The 25,278-nt window shown below is 34.2% G+C and overlaps 1 protein-coding gene across 2 annotated transcripts in view; it reads left to right on the top strand.

Annotated features, from left to right (window-relative positions):
- Positions 1–25,278, top strand: part of RFX6 (regulatory factor X6) — a 58,268-nt gene that overhangs the window by 21,138 nt on the left and 11,852 nt on the right. For both annotated transcript variants that reach the window (XM_058566394.1, XM_058566396.1), the window contains 5 exons: positions 15,651–15,758; positions 19,931–20,008; positions 20,127–20,240; positions 22,326–22,375; positions 24,584–24,743. In XM_058566394.1, the coding sequence (XP_058422377.1) occupies positions 15,651–15,758; positions 19,931–20,008; positions 20,127–20,240; positions 22,326–22,375; positions 24,584–24,743 (510 nt within the window). The remainder of the gene's footprint in view (positions 1–15,650; positions 15,759–19,930; positions 20,009–20,126; positions 20,241–22,325; positions 22,376–24,583; positions 24,744–25,278) is intronic.

Below are 25,278 nucleotides of genomic sequence, written 5' to 3'. Positions count from 1 at the left end.
CCCTTGTGACAACCAAAAATGTCTCTGACATTGCCAAGATGTCAACCACTGGCACATGTGAAGGCAAGCAAGAGGAGCATCATGTTATAGACATATGGATAGTCTGGATAAGAGAACATCTGGACTAGGATAATAGCCCTATGGATGGAGAGAAGTGACTTACTTGAGTTAGGAAACATTGGAGGAGAAACAGGTGGAAAGAGTAGAAAGATAATGGGTTCAGTTTGGGACTTGTCATATTTGATGTGCTTGTGAAACGTCCAGTGTAGACTTGAAGTGGGCAGTTGGATATATGTCACTGGACAAGAGCACTTAGTTTAGAAATTTAGTTTGATGATTGACGCCAGTAATGGATAAAAATTTCTAGAGAAAAAAATGAATGAGAAGAGAAGAGGTATAAGAAAAGAGTTGTAAAAAGTGGGGAAGAAGGAAAAGGTCAGCAAGGTAACTGAGGAGAATCCAGAGAAGAAGAGAAAGAGGAGAATATAGTGGCACAGAAGCCAAGAGAAAAGAATGCTTCCAACAGAAGGCAATGGTTACTACTATCAAATGGCTCTCAAAGGTGATCAATGTAAGGACTGGAAAAGATCTATGAAATTAGTTAAGTGGAGATAACGAATGACTTCAAGGAAAGCATTTTCAGTGGAGAGCTGAGGTTTGATTCGTTTGTGAAATGAATGAAAAGGGGCATTGACTGTGGAAAATTTAGTCAAGATGAGGGTGACAGTTGGAGGAGGACTTGAAATTTAGTTCTGAAGTATGATTAGACCATCCTTCTAATGCTGGTAAAACAGATGCGGTAAAGAGGAGAGACTGAAGACGTGAAGGAGAGGGGAATGTTGAGAGCACAAGATCACTGAAGAGGTGGGCACGGAAGAGCTTCAGAGTGGAGGAGGTGGCCCTAGAGAGAAGGACTACTTCTTTCATTAAAACTGGAAAGATGAAAGTGTAAATCCAGATGCAAGTAGATTTGTACATTTCATGGCAGGAAATTGAGGTAGTTTGGTGGTTTCGGATTTCTCTCCAAGGTATTAGTCAGTAGTCAGTTAGGTCATCTACTGTGACTGAAAATCATTGTTGGGGGGTGGAGTGGGGAACAGGAGTTTGAAGAGTTTAAAGAAAGTGCCAGCAGTTCTCAATCAGGATTCCCAGAGAAAGTGTAGCCCTGATGCCCTAAGACACCCATTGTAGGTAAGGAATGAACTCTTTTTTAGCATCTAGAAGGGTGCTAGCTAAGTGCCATCCTTGGGAAAACTGAGAAAATGGTCCCTCAAATCCTTTTCTGTAGGACTTAAATTTTCTCACAGATCCCCTGTTGAGAGAGGTGGGAACAGTCTCTGTGGAAGACAAGCTAGGTAGGACATTATAAAATTTAAATTGCAGGAATCAGCAGGAATCCAGAATATTTAAGAGCAATTATAATAAGAGATGCATACTACCTGTTTGAAAACAAAATACAGGTATAAAAGAAAATTTTAAATGAAAAGACATATCACATGCCTAGCTAGGAATGCTAGATATTATAAATGTGCCAATTCTTCCTAATTTAGACATTTAATATTCTAATAAAAATTTGAGTGGGTAATTAATTTTTGGAAATAATTAAAATGGCTATACACTTGATCTTTAAGAATAATCAGGAGGTAATAATTAAGAGAAATGTAAGCAAGAAGAGTCAAAGGGGACTTGTCTGGCAGATATCAAAATATTCTGACACTATCATACTGACTCAACTGTAGGTACAACAAGTCTACAGCAGAGACTAGATACCTGGTAAAAGACCCCAATATATATAAGAATTTAGTGTATGATCAATGAGACATTACAACCAATGAAGGAAGAAAATATTTTTCAATGAATTTTCTTAAGTCCTTTCAGGAGGAAGATGGGGTACCAAATAAATAAAATTCTTCAGGGCATACTGTTAGAAAAATGGACTATTTTGGAAAAAAAATTCTATACTTCATACCTTTATGAATTTCATATAAATTATTAAATATAAAAAGAATAATTAGAAGGAAACATATGTATATACCTCATTTCTGGATGGGGAATGATTTTCTAAGCATGAAAACAATTTAAGGAATTTCAAAGGAAAAAGTAAAAATAGAAATTGAAAACATTTTTTGTATCAAAAGCATTGTATACAAAATTTGAAGTCGAAGGAAAGACTGGGGAAAATGTTTTCAGCAAATACAACTATGAGATAATATCTCTACTAGATGGAGAAATCCTATCAATTTATAAGAAAAATATGAAGACCACCATAAATAGTCAAAAATATGAGTAGACAATACACGTAACAAAGAAAAGGCCAATAAATGCATGAAAAATGGGCTACCAAATAAATAAAAATTAAAATAACATTTTAGATTATAAAATTATCAAATATTAAGAAATTATGGTCAAGCTGGTGAAGGTATGGTGAGATAAGCTCTTTCATATCCCGCTAGTGAAGACAGAACAAACTTTCTGGAACATAGTTGCAGGATCTCTATCAAGTCTTGAAAGGGTTTGTACTCTTTCTCCTACTAATTTCACTTTTGCATGAATCACACATAAAGAAATGATAGAATATGCAGACAAAATATTATGCACAAAATTATTGACTAGAGTGAAAAACTGTATGCAACCTAAATGGCTAATAAAGAAATGGTTATATCATTTATAGGACTTTTATGAACTGAATATTATGTCATTTATTAAAAGACTCTTTTAATGACATGGAGAAATGTTAAATAGGAATAAAAACAGGACACAAAAGTAAATGTATGTATAGATGGCTTTAAATATATAAAATATGTAAAATAAAACTGGATATTTATATATCATATATAAGTGACAGAGGATTAATATCTAAAACTATGCTGTGCAGTATGGTAGCCACCAGCCACATGTGGCTATTCATTACATAAAATAAAATGTTTAGTTTCTCTGTCACGTTAGCTATATTTCGAGTGTGTAATAGCCATACGTGGTGTTGGACAGTGCAGATAGAACATTTTCATCATCGCACAAAGTTCTACTGGACGGTACTGTTGTAGAATATGTAAAATATTCAACTCAATAATAAAAAAGACAACCCAATAGAAATATAGCATAGTATATGCACAGGCAATTCATACAAGATGAAAAAGAATGACTAATAAATAGTATTGGTATTCATGGCACCCGTTCTGATTGACCAGCCTCCATAACATATGGTCAATAAATATTTCGAATACTATTTCTGCCAATAAACGTATAAAAAGTGCTAAATCTAATCATGGAAATTTTAATTTTAATTGGGGAAATGCAAATTAAAACCATAGTAATTATTCACTATTATTGGAATTGCAGCAATTAACAAGTCTGAAAATATAGTGTTATTAGGAATGTGGAGCAAAGGAGCTCACATAATCAGTTGGAGGGACAGTAACTAGTAAAGGTGAAGGTGCACATGCCTTATGACAGCATTTCTAGAGAAACCTTCACACTGCGCACAAGGAGGCATGTGTGAGGATGTTCACTGCAGCTTTGTTTATAATCTCAGAATATGGGAAAATAAATGTCCACTGTGAAATAGTGAGAGAATATATTTTTATATATTTACACAAGGGAATACTATACTGCTTTGGAAAGGAGTGAACTATAGCTATAAGAATCACATTAGATTCATCTCAAAAACCTAAAGTTGAGTGGAAAAAGCTCATTGAATATAGAAGAATACATACTGTGTGGCACGAATTTTAAAGCAATATTACATATTGCTTAAGAATATTTGTATGAAGTAAATTTTTAGAGGCTTGAATAGAGATGATATAAACCAAATACAGAACATTAATTATTTCCTGTGGGGAAGATAGGGAATGAGATTAGGGAGGGCTACAGAGGCTGGTTTAATATTTCAAATGTCTGATGTCTTAATCAGGATGGTAAGTACATGAGTATTTATTCCTTTTTATCGATACCTTTTTTTAAGTTTAAAATGGTTTATAATATAAAGCAAACAAAATCAACAGCAACAAAAGCAAAACAAATAGAAAGAGGATGGTAAGAGTGATTATCAGTCAGTGGTATGAATTTTGATTGTTTAAATTTTTTGTTCATAAATGTAGTGGTTCAAATTTCAGACATGTCTTAGAGAATGTCTCAGAATCTTTAATTGCCAGGAATAAAACAAACAAACAAAACCTAGTTTCAACACTTTGTCCTGATCAAAGAAAGCTTTCCTTTTCCTGTGAATCTAGTGCCGGCCTCCTTTTGTTTTAACTGGCTCTGGTAATGAAGTTGCCATTATTTCTTAGGGAACAAGTCCCTTGATTTCATACATTTCAACCAGAGAGTTGCCCTGATAGCCTGAGTTTCCTCCTCCTTAACGTCAACCATTCATGGCAAGTTTAACAATCTTGTACCAAGATAAATAACAAATCCTCCTTCCTTGGTATATGCTTTTCAAATATTTGTAGACTGTTATCATGCTCTCTTTTAGTCATCACTTAGCCAAACTGTGCAGCTTAAATCCTTTAATCTTTCCTCATAAATCAGACCCTCTTGCCTTTTATATTGTTTCTTTTCTGTGGGTTCCTTCTTGTTTTCTTTTGGAAATAAGATTCTTAATAGTTCACCCAAGAATACTGAAGTCATTAGTTGAGAAAAAAAAAAACCAAACAAACCAGACTTCTGTCGTTGGCCTATGATCTGGCACCTCTCCAGTTAAAATAGTGAACATATTAGTGGAATTAAAATGGTCATATTTTACTTTTTTCCCGGCTTATCAGTTCTTCCTTTCTTTTCGTGTTACATGTTCTGCACAGCATATTATTAATTGATTTATGCCATCTTAGTACCCAATTGTTAACATATCCAAACAAATTTAATTTTAAAAATATTTCCTTGGGCACTCTTTTCTCCTGTTGATGCTCCACACATGTCGCTAGGTTCTATTACACAGAACTATTATTTATCAACATGAGAGTTTTAAATAAGTATTAAAATAAAAGACATATACTTTGTTCCTTAATATGTGTTTCGTTAGCACTCTTAACATTTTTTATTGGGAAACGTATTATTTGTAACACACACACAGAGTTTTCAAAATAACCGTAAGATAAAACTCAAGACCTACCTCATAGCTTAAAAGAGAGACATCCTCTGTGTGCCCCACCCCAATCACTTCCCCCTCACTACCTACCCAAAGTTACTGCTATCCAGAATTTGGTGTTAATCACTCCTTTGTTTTTCCTTAAAGTTTATCACTTATGGGCGTATACCTAAGCAATGTGTGATGGTTGTACAATATGAATGTACTTAATACCACTGAACTGTATACTTAAAAATGATTGAGAGTAAATTTTATGTATTGTTTATTATCGCCCAGTTTATTATCACCAATGCATTGTTTATTTGCCCTACATAGAAATAGATTCTTTTTTTGTGACTTTCTAGTTTCATTCAACATTAGGTTTTGTGATTCATTAATGTTAATATATGTAGTTCTATTACCTTTATATGTATTGTTCTATAGTATTCCATTGTATGAAAATATCACAGTGCATTTATTCATTCCATTGTTGGTGGAATTTTTTTTTTTTTGCTTGAAAAACAGTATTGCTGTGAACATTCTCCAGGTGCCCATGTGCAAGAGTGGAAATCTGGGTCCTAGGATGTTCTCATGTTTAACTTTACTAGTTAAGGTCAAGTTATTTTCCAAAATGGTTGTATCGTTATATCTCTCCAGCTGTGTGTGAACGTTCCCCTCGCTCCACATTCTCATGAACACTTGGCATTGAATGATATTTTAGTTTTTGCCAACCCAATGGGTATAAAATGTTATCTATTGCTTTTATTTGAAAATTGCTTTTGACATCTATATCAAAAATATGACCTTGAATATCTTTTTGGATTTTTATTGGCCAGTTTTCTCCTGTGAAATATTTGTTCAGATCATGTAATTTTACTCTTTTAAAAATTTGGTTATTAGGAGTTCTTTATATATTCTGGATACTAATATCCTGTAGGTTATGTGTTGTAAATAACTTCTCCCTGTTGGTGGCATGGCTCAACATTCTATAGTGTCTTTTGATGAAGATAATTTTTAATTTTATGGTTAGTGTTTTTTTGTATTTTGTTTTACAAAATCTATGTGTATGTCAGATCATAAAAGTACTTTATTATGTATTCTAAAAGTATAAAATTACTCAACACTTAAGTCCTTACTGCATCTGTAATTGATTTTTTTTCATTTTTTTATTGTGGTAAAATATATGTAACAAAATTTACTATCTTAATAATTTTTAAGTTTACAGTTCAGTGGTATTACGTACATTCATATTGTTGTGCATCCTTCATCACCATCCATCTCCAAAACTCTTTGTATCTTGCAAAACTGAAACTCTATACTCATTAAATAATAACTCCCCATCTCCCCTTCCCATAGCCCATGGAAACTACCATTCTTCTTTCTGTCTCTAGGATTGTGACTACTCTAGGTACCTCATGTAAGTGGAATCATATGGTATTTGTCTTTTTGTGACTGGCTTGTTTCACTTAGCATAATGTCCTCAAGGTTCATCCATATTGTAGCACATGCCAGAATTTGCTTCCTTTTTAAGGCTGAATAGTATTCCATTATATCCCATTATTGTGTACAATTCCATTATATTACATTTAATTATATATATACTACATTTTGCTTGTCCATCATCTGTCAGTGGGCACTTGGGTTGCTTCCACGCTTTGGCTATTGTGAATAATGCTGCAGTGAACACGAGTGTACAAACATCTCTTGGAGACCCTGCTTTCGCTTCTTTGGGTATATACCCAGAAGAGGAATTACTGCATCATATGTTCTATTTTTAATTTTTTTAGGAAGTGCCATACTGTCTTACACAGTGGCTGTACCATTTTACATTCCCACCGACAGTGCACTAGGCTTCCAATTTTTCCACATCCTCACCAACACTTGCTATTCTCTGTTGTTTTTTTTTGAATACTAGTCATCCTAATGGGTGTGAAGTGGTATCTCATTGTGGTTTTGATTTGCATTTTCCTGATGATTAGTAATGTTGAACATCTTTTCATGTGCTTGTTGACTATTGGTATATCATCTTTGAAGAAATGTCTATTCAAGTCCTTTGTCTTTGTTTATTGTTGTTGAGTTTTAGGTGTTCTCTACATGTTCCGGGTATTAATCCCTTATCAGAGATATGATTTGCAAATGTTTTCTCCAATTCCATAATTATCTTTTTACTCTGTTGATAGTGTCCTTTGATGCATAGAAGTTTTTAATTTTTATGAAATCCAAATTGTCAATTTTTGCTTTTGTTGCCTGTGCCTTTGGTATCACATCCAATAAATCATTGCCAAATCCAATATTGTGAAGATTTTATCCTATGTTTTCGTCTAAGAGTTTTATAATTTTAGGTCTTATATTTAACCTTTGATCCATTTTGAGTTAATTTTTGTATGTGCTATTAGGTAATGGCCCATATTCATTCTTTTGCATGTGGATATACAGTTTTCCCAGCACCCTTTGTGGAAAAGACTGCTCTTTCCCCATTGAATGATCTTGGAACCCTAATCAAAAATCATTTGATCATTTATGCAAGGGTTTATTTCTGGGCTTTCTATTCTATTCCATTGATCTATATGTCTGTCTTTATGTCAGCAACACACCATTTTGATTACTGTAGCTTTGTAGTAAGTTTTTAAATCAAGAAGTGTGACTCTTCCAACTTTGTTCTTCTTTTTCAAGATTGTTTTGACTCTTGGGGGTCCCCTGAGATTTCATATGAATTTTAGGATGGACTTTTCTATTTCTGCGATAAACATAATTGAGATTTTGCATTGAATCTGTAGATTGCTTTGAGTAGTATTGACATCTTAACAATATTAAGTTTTCCAATTCATGAATACAGGATTTCTTTCCATTTATGTTTTCTTTAATTTCTTTGAGCAATGTTTTGTAGTTTTTGTTATACAAGTCATTCACCTCCTTGGTTAAGTTAATTCCTATATATTTTATTCATTGCGATGCTATTGTAAGTGGAATTGTTTTCTTAGTTTACTTTTCAGATTGTTCATTGTTATATTTTAAAAATGCAACTGATTTTTGCATATTGACTTTGTATCCTGCTACTTTGCTGAATTCATTTATTAGTTCTAACAAGTTTTTTTTTGTGTGTGGAATCTTTAGGGCTTCCTACATATAAGATCATATCATCTGTGAACTGAGATAATTTTACTTCTTCCTTTCCAATTTGGATGCTTTTTCTTTCTTTTTCTTACCTAACTGTTCTGGCTAGGACTTCTAGTACTATGTTGAATAGAAGTGATGAAAGCCCACATCCTTGCCTTGTTCCTGACCTTAAAGGAAATGCTGTCAGTCTTTCACCATTGAGCATGATGTTTGCTGTGGGTTTTTCATATGACTTTTATTATGTTGAGGTAGTTTCCTATTATTCCTAGTTTGCTGAGTGTTTTTATTAAGAAAGGATGTTGAACTTTGTCAAATGCGTTTTTTTCCCCTTCATTCTGTTAATGTGATGTATTACATTGATTGATTTTCATGTGTAGAACCATCCTTGCATTCCAGGAATAAATCTCACTTGGTCATTTTGTGTAATTCTTTTAATATGCTGCGAATTCATTTTGCTAGTATTTTGTTGAAAATTTTTGCATCAATGTTCATAAGGTATTTGGTCTGTAGTTTTCTTTTCTTGTAGTGTCTTTCTCTGACTTTGGTATCATGGCAATGCTGGCCTCACAGAATGAGTTAGAAAATGTTCCCTCCTCTGATTTTTTGGAAAACTTTGAGAAGGATTGGTGTTAGTTATTCTTTATATGTTTGGTACAATTCACCAGTGAAGCCATCCAGAACCAGGGCTTCTCTTTGCCAGGAGACTTTTGATTACTGATTCAATTTCCTTTCTAGTTATAGAATGATTCAGATAATTTATTTCTTTGTAATTCAGTCTGGGTGGGATTTATGTTTCTAGGAATTTATCCATTTCATCTAAGTTATCCAATTTGTAGGTGTATAATTGTTCATAGTACTCTCCTAAAATATTTTTTATTTTAGTAGACTCAGTAGTCTTTTATTTCTGGTTTTAGTAATTTGAGTCTTCTCTCTTCTTTTTTAAGTCAATCTAGCAATGGGCTTGCCAATTTTGTGATCTTTTTGAAGAACCAACCTTTGTTTTGTTGATTTTCCTTATTGTTTTTATATTCTCTATTTCATTTATCTCTGCTCTAATCTTTATTATTTCCTTCCTTCTGTTCACTTTGGGTTTAGTTTGTTCTTATTTTTCTAGTTCCTTAAGTTGTGAAGTTAGGTTATTGATTTGAGATCTTTCTCGTTTTTTAATGCAAGCATTGATAGCTATAAATTTCCCCCTTAGCACTACTTTTGCTGCGTTCTGTAAGTTTTGGTGTGTTGTGTTTCCATTTTTATTCATCTCTAAGTATTTTCTAATTTCTCTTATGGGATCTCTTATAATCTATTGGTTGTTTGAGAGTATGTGGTTTACTTTTCACAAATTTGTGAATTTTTCCAGTTTTCCTTCTGCTACTGATTTCTAACTTCATCCCATTGTGGTCAAAGAAGATACTTTGTATTATATCTATCTTTTTAAATCTATTGACACTTAATTTGTGGCAAACATATATGGTCTGTCTTGGAAAATGTTCTATACGCACTTATGAGGAATGTGTATTCTGTTCTTGTTGAGTAGAGTGTTCTGTATATGTCTGTTAAATCTAGTTGGTTTATTGTGCTGTTCAAGTCTTCTATTTCCTTACTTATCTTCTGTCTGTTTGTTCTATCCATTATTGAGAGTGAGATATTGACATCTCCAACTGTTATTGGAGAAATATTTCTCCCTTTAATTCTATCCATTTTTGCTTTATATATTTTGATGTTCTGTTATTAGGTGTGTGAATGTTTATAATTGTTATATATTCTTGCTTTATTGAACCTTTTATTTATGTATAATGACCTTCGTCCTATAATATTTTGTGATTTAAAGTCTATTTTATTTGATATTAGTGTAGCCCCTCTGTTTTCTTTTGGTTACTGTTTGCATGAAATGTCTTTTTCCATTTGTTCACTTTCAACCTATTTGTGTCTTTGGATCTAAAGTGAGTCTTTTATAGATAACATATAATTGAATCATGTTTTTTAATCCATTCTGCCAATGTCTACTTTTCGATCAGATAATTTAATGCATTTACATTTAAAGTAACTACTGGTAAGGAGTGACTTCCTACTGTCATTTTGTTATTTGTTTTCTATACGCCTTATAGAATTTTTTCCCCTCATTTCCTACATTACCATCTTCTTTTGTGTTTAGTTGATTTTTTATAGTGAAACATTTTAACTCCCTTTTCATTTGCTTTGGTGTATATTTTGTAAATATTTTCTTTTTGGTTACCATGAGGATTCCATTAAACATCCTAAAGTTATAACACTCTAATTTGAATTTATTTCAGTTTAACTTCAATAATATGCAAAACTATGCTCCTTTACAGCTTTCTCCTCACCCCTCTCAGTTATTGATGTCACAAAAGTACATCTTTATAAATTGTGGTACAAAAATATACAGTAATTTGTTTTTTTATAATGCATTAGTCTTTTAAATTATGTAGAAAACAAAATGTGGAGTTACAAACCAAAATTACAATGCTACTAGATTTTAGACTAATAATTTAAAAAATATATATTTGTCTTTTAAATCGAAACAGAAGTGGAGTTACAACTGTCATTGCAATAATACTAGCTTTTATAATTGTCCATGTGTTTTGCTTTACTGAGATCTTTATTTCTTCATGTGACTTTGAGTTAATGTTTTGTGTCCTTTCATTTTAACCTACAGGACTCCCTTTAACATTTCTTGCAGGACAGGTCGAGTTGTAACAAACTTGCCCAGCTTTTATTTATCTGTGAATGTCCTAATTTCTCCCTCACTTTCAAAAGACAGTTTTGCTAGATATAGGATTTTTGGTTGACAGTTTTTTCTCTTAGCACTTGGAATATATTAGCCTGGTCTCCAAAGTTCCTACTGAGAAATATGCTGATAACCTTATTATTGAGGATCCCTTGTATGTGACAAGTTGCTTCTCTTTTGCTGTTTTTGAGATTCTCTATTTGTCTTTGTCTTTTGAAAGTTTTATTATAACATGCCTCAATGTGTGTCTCTTTGAGTTCATCCAACTTGGAGTTTGTTGAGCTTCTTGGATGTTTATATTCATGTCTTTCATCAAACTTGGGAAGTTTTCAGCCATTATTTCTTTAAATAATCTCTCTGCCCCGCTCTTGTCTTTCTCCTTCTGGGGCTCCCACAATGTGTATGTTGGTCTGCTTAATAATGTCTCACAGGTTCCTTAGATTCTGTTTACTTTTCTTTCTTTTTTTTTCTTTCTATTCCTCAGACTTTATAGTTTCAATTGTTCTTTCTCAAAGTTCTCTGATTCTTTCTTCTACCTACTCAAATCTGCCTTTGAATCCCTCTAATAAATTTTTCATTTAAATTATTGTACTTTTCAGCTCTGGAATTTCTTTTTGGTTTCTTTTTAGGTTTTCTCTCTCTTTTATTGATATTTACATTTTGTTCATACATCATTTTCTTGACTTTGTCCATGTATTCTTTTAGTTCTTTGAACATCTTTAAGGCAGTTGTTTTAAAGTTTTTGTCTAGTAGGTCTACCATCTTGTCTTCGTCAGTGATAATTTCTATTGGTTTATTTTTTTCTTTGAATGGGCTATACTTTCCTATTTGTATGCATTGTGACTTTTTTCTTGAAAACATTTGAATCTAATAATGTGGTAAGTCTGGAAATCAGATACTCCCCCTTCCCCAGGGTCTGCCTTTTGTTTTGTTTTGTTTTGCTTTTGATTGTTGTAGGCTGTCTTCATGCCAAGATCAGCCTCAAGTATAAACTTAAGGTCTTCTCAGGTCTTTTCTGAGCCTGTGCCTTTCCCTGGGTATGCTTGGTGACATTCCAATTTCTCCCATACATGTGGTGGCTTTTATATGTTCTATTAATATCTAGTTCTCAAAAGAGGGAAAAAAATAAAAATGAAGAGAAAGAAAAGGTGCCAGTCCTTTAAATCCCCTAGAAGTCACTTCAACCAGAGATGGAGGGGCTTGCAATAGTTGGAGGTGGGATGCAAAAGTGGCTCCCTGTCTCTGTGTCTGTACCTCCATGATCATAATCATCAAGCAGTTATCAGAACATAGATCCCCAATATTTGGAGTACGAGGTCCATTATCACCCACCCTGACTCCTACAAGCTGTGAGCAAACTGCTAGTTCAACTTGTGCAGTGCCTGCTATGGGCTGGGGGAGGGATAGTAGCTGTTAGTGAGCTAAGAGCTGAAATTGACCAAAATTAACTGCAGTTTACCATGCAAGCTTTCCCCTGGAAGTCTTCAATAGACTCCAGAGTTCCAAAATAGTTACATCAGACAGGTTCTGCCAGTGCAATTGTTGTTTTAATGGAGAGACAGCTTCCTGGTAATTACTATTCCACCATCTTCCCAGAATCCTCCCCTATAATTGATTTTTGAGTGTGATATGAGATAGGAAGCCATTTTTATCTCTGGTAATCTGCAATCCCAATTTTATCATGTACACAAGGGCCATTTCTGGGCTATCTATTTCATTCCAGTGTTCTTTTAGCCTAACCCTATGCCAATATCACAATTTTATTTATTAAACCTTTAAAATACGTCTTCATATCTGGTAGTACAGATCTTCTTGCCACATTCTTCTTTATCAGGAGCATTGTGTCTATTCTTGGTCTTTTGCACCTCCACTCACATTTTAGAATTAGCTTGTTAAATTTCACAAAGAAAACTCTGATGGGATTTGATTAGAATTGCATTGAAGAAATAGATCAATTTGTGTTGAGCTGACATTTTCACAATATTGAAACTTCCTATTCATAATTTCTTTAATACCTTTTGATAAAATTTAATCATTTTATTTTTAAATGTTTTGCAGTTCTTTTGTTAGACTTATTCTTAGGCATTTTCAAATATTTATTATTATTTTATGCAGTATCTTTTTAATTTCATGTTCCTAATGTTTGTTCCTTGATTTTAGATATTAAGTTGACTTTTACATTGATCTTGTATCCAGCAACTTTACTAAAAATCTTTTGTTAATTGTAGCAAATTTTGTGCAATTTCTTTTAGTTTTTCAATGTAATCAGCCACATCAGTTGCAAATAATGCTGGTTTTGTTTCCTCCTTTTCAATATTTAGTCTTTTATTACTTTTTCTTTTCTTACTGCTCTGGCTATTAACTCTAGTACAATGTCAGAAAAAAAAGGCAAGAGTAGGAAACTTTGTCTTATTTGTGATTTGTAAGAGACTGTTTATAGTATTTTACCATTGAGTATGATTATTTGCTGTCAGTTTTTGAAAGATATTTTTTATTGAATGATTAATGGAGTTTTCCTCTGTTTCCAGCTTAGGGAACGAGAGAAGTGAATAGTAGTTGGATTTTAAACAAATGCTTTTTCTACATCAATTGAGATGATTATATAATATATAGTAGTCTCCTTTTTTTCTGTTAATGTGGTGAATTTAAATGCAATTTGGCTGTGATCATTCTTATACACTGCTGGACTTAGTTTTCTAATATTTCATTTGGTACTGTTTCAAGTATTATAATAAGCAAGATTGGTGTATAATTTTTCTTTCTTTTTCTGTCCTTGTCCAGTTTTGGCATAAAAGTTTTCACATGAATTGAGAAGTAGTCCTTCTTTTCCATTGTCTGAAAAAATTCTTTTAAGTTTGAAACTATCTATTTCCTGAATGCTTGATAAAACTTACCTGTTAAATCTTCTGGGCTTGTTTTTCTTTTCCTTCATGGAAAGATTTTTCATTACTAATATTTGTTTAATGGAAATGAGGCTATTTTCATATTCCTAACTTAATTTAATATCACACTATGTATTGTCAATTTTTGGTTTATATTTCTCTATCTCTCTTTTCCCATCTCAACAAATTACATCTTGGGATGAATAAACATGATTTTCCACCCAAGAGAAAAAGTATAATAAAAAGTATCAATTTTCCTAAAATTAGAATTTAGGTGCATTCTTTTATGTTTACTATCAAATATTAGTTTCATATTTGCCAAACTGTTTCCTTCCTTTAAGATTAAATTCTTTATTTTCTTGCATTCTGTTATTTTTCCTTCTTATTGACAGTATCATTCTTTGACAGTGCAATGATAATTGTTGCTCGTAAATGACAAACCCAAAGCATTGAAAGTCTTTGGAGCATATCTTGAATTATTTAGACTGATTAAATAGAGTAGACTGGGATCAACTGTGCTATTATATCAGTTTATGATAGTTAATCATTTATGTAGTAGTTCTTTATTAATTTCTTAAAAAACATTTAATCAGAATAATCCTTCTCTATCCACACTTGAGAATAAAGGTTAACAAGACTAAAAATTAAAACCAAATGGATTTCTACTGTACTTTTAATGTAAAAAGTTTTTGAAAGCTTATGTCAAATCGATAAATAAGAAATCAGTGTTTCTAAAGTATTTGGTGTTTAAGGACTCAAAAGTCCTCCAGATTTTCCCAGAAGTCCTCCCTTCTTCCCAATCTATCATGACAAGTCTACCAGAGTCTACAAAAGTTGGCAATGATAAGACAGAGTAGCAACCCAACCTACCTATGTCAGTAATAAAGCTTTTGTCTAGTTAACATCTTCAATATGACAGAGACAAAGAAACACAAAAAGTCTAGAAACACATATGAGAAAACTATGGGAAAGAATGAAATTTGGTCTCTGCCAGGAACACTTTACTTCCTTTACCATATTCACAATTTCGTTCTTTGCCCAGACTTTTGATGTCAATCCAGTTTGTTAAAATTTTGTTTTGTGATGCAGGAACAATCAGTTATGACCTGAAAGACTGATTTGCTGAGGTTCTGGTTCTGTCATCAATATGCACTATATCTTTCTGTGTGGGTTTCTTATAAGTGCATTTGCACTGCAGCATTATATATTATATGTTATTTGTCACTTTTTCTAATTTTCTGAAAACTATTAGAGGTGTGCTTTTCCCAAGGGATTCAAAAGAACAACAAATATCTGAACTTAGGGTGGGAGGAGGTCGAGGTGGGAAAGTCCAGAATACTAGTTTTGGAATCAGAAGGCTTTAATTCTAATCACAATTCTACCACTAATTATCTCTGAGACTGAATAAATTAATTAACTTCTTATCATCTCGTTTACTTAATCCATAAATGAGGAGGTTGGATTTGGCAATTCCTGATCCTCTCATGGTTAAAATAATTTCAGTGGTTTTAAAAGTAGATCTTTCAAACCTATGCCATTAACAAATGTGAACTAAAATTAAATCTCTAAAAGTGAAAATGGACAAATGTTCAAAACTAAAATTCAACGTAGTAGGAAACGTATCCTGACTATGAAACTATTTATGGCTTGGAAACAATAATTTTGCTGACATGTCTAGTTTATTCAGTTACACCATCTAAACAATTTATCCAAATCTCTTAATTCCTCATGGTTTGCAAGATGAAGAAGAATGAAATTTTATGGGTTTCTGTTTTATCAGAATTGTATTTTGGAGACATATGGTTGATAATGATTTGTTTCTTTTCATTTTTCTAAATTATAGGGTGGCTTCACTCGTAAATATTCGCTTAGCTCAAAAACTGGAACACTCCTTCCAGAATTCCCCAGTGCACAACACCTTGTGTACCAAGGATGCATTTCTAAAGACAAGGTATCAATTAAAGATACTTCTGTATTGATTTTCTGATATGTGGGTTCCATATCTCAGTTTGCTGGAAAGCTCGTGGTACTTGCAGGAAGCAGTTAGAAATCTGCATAATCAAACATAATTGACTGATTTATAGGAGGGACAAATGTTTACTAACATCGATTAAACACTTTCCAATTAATTATTTACCATCTTCATGATAGTACGTAATCAGAAGGTGGTCAAATAAACCTCAAGAGAAGACTGAAGATTATGTTTTACTTAAAACTCATTATCCAGGAAGAAAATACTAGAATGTGTCTCTCACATGCAGTTTCTTTGATTACCTGCTTTATGTTTTTGATTAACTCCATTTAATTTCAGTAACTAGTCATTAAGCACTTCTCTAGGACAAAATTTGTTCCCAGCACTGAGGGGGCGATACCTAGATGAATGCAAAGATTATACTAGATGAGCACAAAGGTTCCTTTCAATTCTAAAATTCTGTGCTCTCTTACATTTGCAATTTTTTTTTAAAGTTAAGGAGACAACATTTTCATAGAATTCAGTTTATAAATAATTCTCAGTATGACTCTTCAATGCTTATGTAATAAAGTCTAGGGCTAAATCCTCCTCTATTTCTGAACTTCTAGAGTTGTTTGCTGGGTACCTACTGGCTGGCTAATAGCAGGATCCATTATTAAATCAGGGCATAATGATTTCTTCATTCCTCTTTCAACTAAAGGTCGTTTTTCATTAGCATTTGAAGAAAACACCTTTCATGGTGTATTGTCAGTTCATATTTTTGAGATGCAAAGATAGAGGAATATGATTGACTAATGTTCAGCTGTATTACTCTAGTAATGGACTTTCGGTAAACTGGACATAGGGGCCGGCCTGGTGGCACAAGAGGTTAACTGCACGCGCTCTGCTGCGGCGGCCTGGGGTTCGCCGGTTCGGACCCCGGGCGCGCACAGACGCACCACTTGTCAAGCCATGCTGTGGTGGCGTCCCATATAAAGTAAAGGAAGATGGGCATGGATGTTAGCCCAGGGCCAGTCTTCCTCAGGAAAAAGAGGAGGATTGGCAGATGTTAGCTCAGGGCCGATCTTCCTCACACAAAAAATAAATGAATTAATTAATTTAAAACAAACAAACAAATAAAAAACTGGACATAAAAATAACACATTGATAAATAGGTCTATTGATAGAAAAGTATATATGCGCAGTAACTTCTGGGGTTCATTCTGATGGCAGACATACTCTCCCAGTTAAGAATAGGCAGAGTATTGAAGATAATTCTCTGATGCCAATTCCAAGCAAGTCTCCTGAAGTATGTCCACTTTCTACTATTCTCCTCTTGCATCACATTTCTGAAGGTTATCACATCATTTTTTTTTTACCTTATAAATGTAATGTCTGATATTATGACTTCAAATTTGAAGCACTTCTAGTAAATGTTAAAATGTGGGGCAGTTTGTGGGGAAACCCGTAGAAATCAATGAGACTTCAGGGAACACAGTTCTTCTGGGGAGGGTATTGTTGGATCACCTTTGTGGAGAGGATTGCTTGTATGCAAACATATCATGAAAATGTTTACTGTGTAAATGTACATGGTGAGAGAGGGGGAGATGTAGAGGGCAACGAAGAAAAAAAGAGAGGTGAGGAACATGTTCCAATAGTTTATTTCAGTTTCTCTGCTAGCCTCCAAGGAATTCCTTACCTGTGAACTTGAAAAACTGGTCTGTAAGTCATTTCTCATTCAGGAATCAAGATACTTAAACAACTCCAGGTTTCTAAGATTATTCTAGTGGTCCCCATTGTGAGCACCAGGACTAACGTTCCTCTTTGTCCCTTGAGGACAGCTGGGCCCTGCCTTTTACCTTCTTAGCCAGTAGCCAAGTTCCCCAGGTAATTTATCAGTTTCTAGAAAGAGGGGTGGGGCTGAAGCTAAGCACTATAAGCATCTGCTTTCTTGAGGTAGAAAAGATGGAGACTGCTCAGTGAGAAGTTGACCCCAGTGAGGGGTGTTGGCTGACGCTGAGGGGCCTGCTTTCTGCCTCATCATAGTGTGTCACCAGATGTCACTTCCCACCACATGCTCACTGACTTTCCTGGAAATAAGCCTTGCCTCTGCTCCCGCCCTTTATAATGTGATGTCTCTTCTCAGAAAATTGAGAAAACTTGTGTTTATAAAGAATGCAAAGTGTACTACAATGAAAATATATTGTCCTAAGACTATGCAAATATTAAACAAATGAAGTACCAATGGAAGATTAAAAATCTTTGGTACTTTGTGTATAAATTTTGACACAAATAAATGGAAATACTTGTGAAGATAAAAGCTTACTTGTACTTTAGTAGGTTTCAGGGCTCAAAGGGTTGATTTTTGGTGACGGTTATGGATTCCTTTCTATCTTTCATGATGTCCTTATCTTCATTTAAAAAATATGTCTTGGCGGGGGCTGGCCCCGTGGCTTAGTGGTTAAGTGCACGCTCTGCTACTGGCAGCCCGGATTCGGATCCTGGACACGCACCGACGCACCACTTGTCCTGCCATGCTGAGGCCGCGTCCCACATACAGCAACTAGAAGGATGTGCAACTATTACGTACAACTATCTGCTGGGGCTTTGGGAAGAAAAAGGAAAAAAAAAAGGAGGAGGATTGGCAATAGATGTTAGCTCAGGGGCAGTCTTCCTCAGTAAAAAGAGGAGGATTGGCATGGATGTTAGCTCAGAGCTGATCTTCCTCACAAAAAAAAAAAAAAAGAAAGAAAGAAAGAAAAAAAAATGTCTTGGCAACCCATCTAAAAATATAATATCGTTGCTTAAAGTATACAGCACGTCTAAATTGCATTAATGGTGACATATCCTGCTAGAGATGTCCTATCTATAGTCAGCACCTCCTTGGAGGTAGATTGGTAATTTGTGTGTTATCATTATAGAGCTTTGAGCTAAACCACAAAGATGTGTGCTGTCACAGGGCTGTAGGGATACAGGTTGGAGAGCAAAGGGTTAGGGTAGGATGCCCCCATCACCATCACCACCTTAGATACTATTGGGGTAAAAATAGCCAACACCAGTCAATTTCTTAACATGTATTATGGATTACTCCAACCACTTTACAAGTGTTAATTCACTTAGTCCTCATAACATCCCTGTTAGATATTTACTGTTTTTATCATCACCACTTTACAGATGAGGAAATTAAAACACACAAATGTTAAGTAACTTGCCCAACATCGCATAGCTAGTAAGCGGAATTAGAGCTGGCATTCGAATCCAGGTAGTTTGAGGGCAAAGCTCACACCTTTAACCTGTAAGCCACGCTCCTATTCACATAGACCACGCGACTAGTAACAGGTAGGGACATTTCTAGCTTGTGAAATAAGAAGTTTTGAATTTGAATATTGTTAATTTGCTAGAATATTATCTAGTTCTAATCCATTGCAAATTTTAGAATATATTTAAAATTTTTTAACTATGCAATCCAAATATCTCTGATAACATGGAAATAGAGATTTTTCATAATAGGTATTCAATGTTCAAATCTTTTTGGGGTAAATGAGTCATCTGATATTATTACTAATTTTAGGTGATAATTAGTAAGGTCTTACTGTGTACCAGGCACTGTTCTACATGCGTCACATTTTATTTTATTTAATCTTCTTAACATTATATGCATAATGTGTTATTACTACCCTACTTAGAGATAAAAAGCCTGGGGCTCAGAGACAAAGCAACCCGTGCAAAGCAGCGCAGTGGAGCTGGGTGCTGGGTTTTATTTGACTCCAGAACCAAAACTGAAAACCACTATGCCACACTGCCCAAGCACTCACTTAATAAAACTGTGTGAAAAGTTGATATGTTCTACCATTTTACATTTATTCTTCTAATCAAAGGTGATTTTCTTATTGGGCAGAAAATTATATAGCTTTGGCCCATAGCTCCCTGTGCAGTCACCTTTTTCATTGTTCTTATTATATTATACTGTAATTGTTTATTTGCTTGCCTTTCTTTCTTCCCAAGGCAGTAAGCTCCTTGAAACAAGAATTGTGCCTTTATTTTTTATTCTTCAGCATTGAGCACAACCCCTTGTACGTAACAGGAGCTTTAAAAATGTGTGTTGAATGAATGAACAAATGAAGGCAGTGTTGAAAGGATGCTTTGGTTAAGCTTTTTCTTCCTTGAAATAGGTTGATACCCTCATAATGATGTACAAAACTCACTGCCAGTGTATCCTGGACAATGCAATTAATGGAAACTTTGAAGAGGTAAGGATGACAAAGAATGCTTTGCTGACCATATTATATATGTTTTCTTGTCCTGTTCTTTATATGAGTTCTCGTTAAGGAAAAGTCTTAATGTACATACTCTTTGCTCTGCAACTAGATCCAGCATTTCTTATTACACTTTTGGCAAGGAATGCCTGATCATCTTCTTCCTCTGCTTGAAAATCCTGTTATCATTGACATTTTCTGTGTTTGTGACTCAATTCTTTATAAGGTAAGCTCTTTGGGATGTCTTAAGCATGAACCATATATTTCTTTAGGAGCATTCTATCTAAATTTTTGCAATGTATTTTTGATAAATTTGTTATTTCTGCTGGAGACACACTACTAATTTTTTTTATGAGAAAGCAAACAGTTTAATAATGTATGTATTTTAATGTAAATTTACATTAAGTAAAACAGAATCAATTTCTGTTTACGGCTAAGAATGATTCTAATGTGACGTACTAATATGTGAAAACAGTTAATTTTTGTTGACTGTTATTAAGGTGTTTTCAGAATAAGTAACGTAGTGGCTTTTTCACAGTATCAGCGTTTGGGGAAAAGCAGAATTAAACACTCTTACAGGATTAATAATTTGCAAATATTGGAAATCTCTAGCTTTAATGCATTAATGTTAATTCTGTTCTCGAACCAAGTAAGGGTCCTCAAGGGTCTACAGAAGGATCATGAAGAAATCCTGAACAAAGAAGAGCTGGTTAGCCTTCTAGCCAACCATTTAGCTGGGAAGGGAGAGAAGCGAATTCTCTGACATTCTGTTCCCTAGTTAGAGGAGCGACAAGGTCCAAGCTGAGGGAGAAAACTGTATTGCAAGCTGGGTATTTTAAAGTGAGTTCGTCTACATTTACCCGTTAAATTGTGATAAGGAGAAACAAAAGCTTTCCTTTTAAAACATAATCTGAATTAGCAAGAAAACCCAAGCTAGAGCCCTGTTAAGAGTTTAGGAAGTAAATCCTTCTACGTTGGTTACTATGATTAGGTTCTTACTTTTGCAGAGAAGTGAAGCAGCAGCTAGATAGGCTCAGTCCAGAAGCAACTTTGCACACTAAGAACTGGTAGGTAGGCTTGAACCAGCATGGGGGGTGCCCATATTTTCATCCTCTGTTCAGTTCTCCCTCGTCACAGGATAAGAGAATGGAGGAGGAAGTGCAAAATATTCTTTACCTTTAGTTCAAGTTAAAGTTGAAGAAGGGCAAAGGAGAGCGAGGATTGTCTCATGATTCTAGATTGAATAAAAATAGCATTATTGAGAGAGAAAAGGCTACTTTGCACTAACTGATGGTCTGCAATGTTTAAGGCTCAGGGAAGAAAGTGGCTCCAGGAGTGGGTATAAGAAAAGACCTCGGCTCATGCACACACATCTACCACCGTCAGAGTAAAGCTGTTTGGACTGTCACTCAGCACCTCCAAGAAATATCCTTAAAGCATACTTTTTTTTTCTGCAAATGGTCTATTTCTTTGAGTCCAACAAAAAAATCCTGACTTTAAGTACCTTCAAATAAGTCAAGTTTTTCCTTCTCATGGTAGACCCAGGGAGGCACAGTGAGCACTGTAAATAGAGCAGTGTAAAATGAGCTTCTGCAAGATCTTCATCCCATCTCTAGAGTGGTCAACTTTTAGTCCATAAAACAGTACATGAGTCCCAAGGCCAGTTCATTGGTAACTAACACACTGGGCGTGTACAATAGTCTCATACACACGGAATACACGTGTGCTTTGCTGGTAGGCTCCACAGGCCTTTGTAGATTACTGTCTACCCACAGTTTGAAATATCTTCTCCTCTAGACCCCTGGGTCCTCTTCCCCAGGCTGGCCCACTCAGTTTATTAGCCATCCTAGTGGATCAGCACTGCTCCTCTCCTATCTGCTCCTCATCTCCTTCATTTATCATAGTTTTTCCTGAGCTGGGATCAGTCAGCACCATCTAATTTCATCTTTCTACTGGTTCTCATTAAGGTCCTACCCATCTCACCCATGTTTAGAGCTCAGTCTAGCCCTCTCTTTTCAATATTCTTTCTGTTCTGATCATTAACTCTCTGTATCCAGTACATTGGTGTCACCTGCTTACATTAATGTCACCATGCTTAGTATTACATGTTCCTAGATCTCCCTCTCCCATTGTCTTTTACACACACACAACTCACACATACATTCATTTTAGAGATAAGTATAACTTTAAGAAATGAGTTAACATGTTATTCTCTAGAAAGCTAGGAATAAAAAGTAATTGATAAATAATGTGTCTTTCTATAGAAATACTAAGTAAAGATTTATGTTAACTCTCTTTTGCTGTGATTAAGGTTCTTACAGATGTGCTCATTCCTGCAACGATGCAAGAAATGCCTGAAAGGTAGGTTCAGTCCATAAAATATGATTGTCTCTTAGTAGAGGGTTTAACCTTATACATTATATTAAAGGAAAACAGTAAGTAGAAATTCATTCATTTACCAAGATTATTTTCCTGCTCCTATCCCTTTGTATTAGCTGGAAAAGATGTGCCTCAATCCTTATATTCAAACCTCAATGAACAAAATTGATGGAAAAATCCTGAAATCCCTTTAATTTGAGAGCTGCCAAAGTGAAAAATAAATATTTTAGTGTGGTTGACCTTCAAGATACTGAGAAAGTTCTTCAATGGAAACTGGCTAAAGGAAGATATATGGGGATAATTGATAGAAAATAATCACAATAATAAAAACTATAAGGAAAATTATTTTATCTTTATTATTAATGTGGGTCTTAATTGCAAAATCAGAAAGTAGCATAGTGGGATTACTACTTTCTTTTAACAAAGGAATAAGATCTCAAGTTGAAATGATTCCTGAAGGTTTTTCACAAAGCCTTTTCTGATGGGAGAACAATAGAAACTTGGGGGAAAAAAGCTAGATTTTTTTTTTCTAAAACAAAGTCTAATGAAATAATGAAATTTATTTTAGTATCTTGGGGCACAAAGACATGTAGGGTGGACTTGGGGCACAAAGACATGTAGGGTGGACATAGGGTGCTCATTTATTGAGCATTTATTGGTGCTCAATAAATGCACGGTGATTGATAAAACAAATTTTATTTTTGATTTACTTTTTCCTCTAGGTTGTTGTATTTATTTATATAATATTGGTATTGGCCTGGTCAATATTTTCTTTTAATTATCCATATGTAGTCTTGAAGCATCTAATCCATGCTCTGAATTAGGTACACTTCACATTTTTATGTCCCAGCAGAATGGTTGTGCTTACTTAGTGGCAGGCATCCAACCATGTGACTAATAGTAATAATAGCTGACCTTTATTAAACTCAATGTTGGCTTTGAGCCTTTATGTAAATTATTTCACTTAATTCCTACAACCAGCCTGAAAGTGACTATTTATGTACTTATCTCTTAAGTATGCAAGTAGTTCATGTTCATTATAGAAAATGAAAAACATTCATAAGTGCATTTACAAAAGCACGCAGAATCTCACCACATTCTTAATGTCTTAGGTTATTTTCTCACAGACTTTTTGTAGGAATATCTATAAATATACACATTTCAAAAATGGAACTAGAGTATACATACTATGGCAGTATACTCGGAAAGTCTTTCCATGTCAACAATTATAAATCAACATTATCTTTTTAAATGCTAGCATAGATTTCCAGCATCTGAAAAATACTGTACTTTAACTAATTCCTTATCATTGAACAGCTGGATTTTTTTAAACACAGCTTGTCAGACTATTCCAAACTAGCTATTGGGATCCCAAATTCACACATGAGGAGCAGAAAGAAGTTAATTTATTTGCCCAGAGTCAGCTAATTAGTCAGAAGCAGAGCCTAGATTTTAAGTGAGGTCTGTTTAACTCCAAACTCTGTCTATTCTTTTTCCTGTGCCACATCACTGTCCCCAACGTGTGCACCATTCCAATTATACTTAGGTCTGTGTTTGAGATATAATATGTAGATTGTTGACTGATTTTTAAATTTTTGTATGCTTTCGTAATATATGCACAACCAACATTTGTAATTTTCTAAATAGAGCCCTATAATTAGTAAACCTCTGATAATTTATCACACAGTTATATTTGGATTACAAGACTATGTTACTAGAAACTAATATTAAATGCCTGAAATGATGTTATGGTCCCAATGCGAAATCTCGCAAGAAGCCAAGATGTGCAAAATCAGATGCACACTTACATTTTTCCAGAAATATTTTATAGAAAATGATTGAATTACTAGTTTAATATTAATAATAAAGTATTATTTATTGAGCACTCTCTGCATGTCAGGCTTTAACCTGAGCACTTTCCAAGAATTATGTCGTATAGTCCTCATAATAATCCTGTGACACAGATACTATTCTTATTCCCACTTAACAGATGAGGTAACTAGAGCTTGAAGAGATTGAATATTTTGACCAAGATGATAAATGGCAGACCTAGGCTGAGTCTATCTGACTTCAAAGTCATGTTCTTGGAATCACAGAATGATAGTATACCTCCACTAAACTACATTTATTTAATACATTTTGAACAACTTAGCATTTAATCTTAGTTGTTGTTGCTGGTTTTTCTTGTAGCTTACTAGCCGACATAAGAAATTTTGCTAAAAATTGGGAACAGTGGGTTGTTTCATCCTTGGAAAACTTGCCAGAAGCTCTAACTGACAAGAAAATACCTATTGTGCGAAGATTTGTGTCTTCTCTGAAACGACAAACATCTTTCTTACACCTTGCTCAGGTATGTTGGTAAGCCGAGCGTATCTGAGCCAACAGATGGAAAATGAATCATCTGATAGCAAAGACTGAGGAACTTTTAGAGACTGGAGACTAAGTAGACAACAATTAAATGGAATGTGAGATCCTAGAGTGAATGCTAGAACAGAAGAAGCATATTAGTGGAAAAACTGATGAAATTTGAATTATGTCTGTAGTTTAATTATTAGTATTGTACTAACGTTAGTTTCCTGATTTTGGTAAAATGTAATGCTTATGTAAGATGGTAACATTAGGAGAAGCTGGATAGAGAGTATATGGAAATACTTCACACTATCTTTGCAATTTTGTTGTAAATTTAAAATTTTTTCAAAATAAAAAGTAAAAAAAAAAACCTAAATGCAATGTAAAATGGAAAACTCTTATAGCATGAATCCAATTAATAAAAATTAAGGTTGTGAAAAACGGGCCTATGTGATATTTGATATTGTGAAACCCACAAACCCAACATGTTTTAAACTACCTACCTATTTGGTTCTCTTACATAGGGAGATAGGGAG

The sequence above is a fragment of the Diceros bicornis genome, chromosome 23 (assembly GCF_020826845.1).
Source record: "Diceros bicornis minor isolate mBicDic1 chromosome 23, mDicBic1.mat.cur, whole genome shotgun sequence".
NCBI classification, from domain to species: Eukaryota; Metazoa; Chordata; class Mammalia; order Perissodactyla; family Rhinocerotidae; genus Diceros; species Diceros bicornis.
The sequence above is the reverse complement of the archived record's forward strand: the minus strand, read 5'-3'. Positions and strand labels throughout refer to the sequence as shown.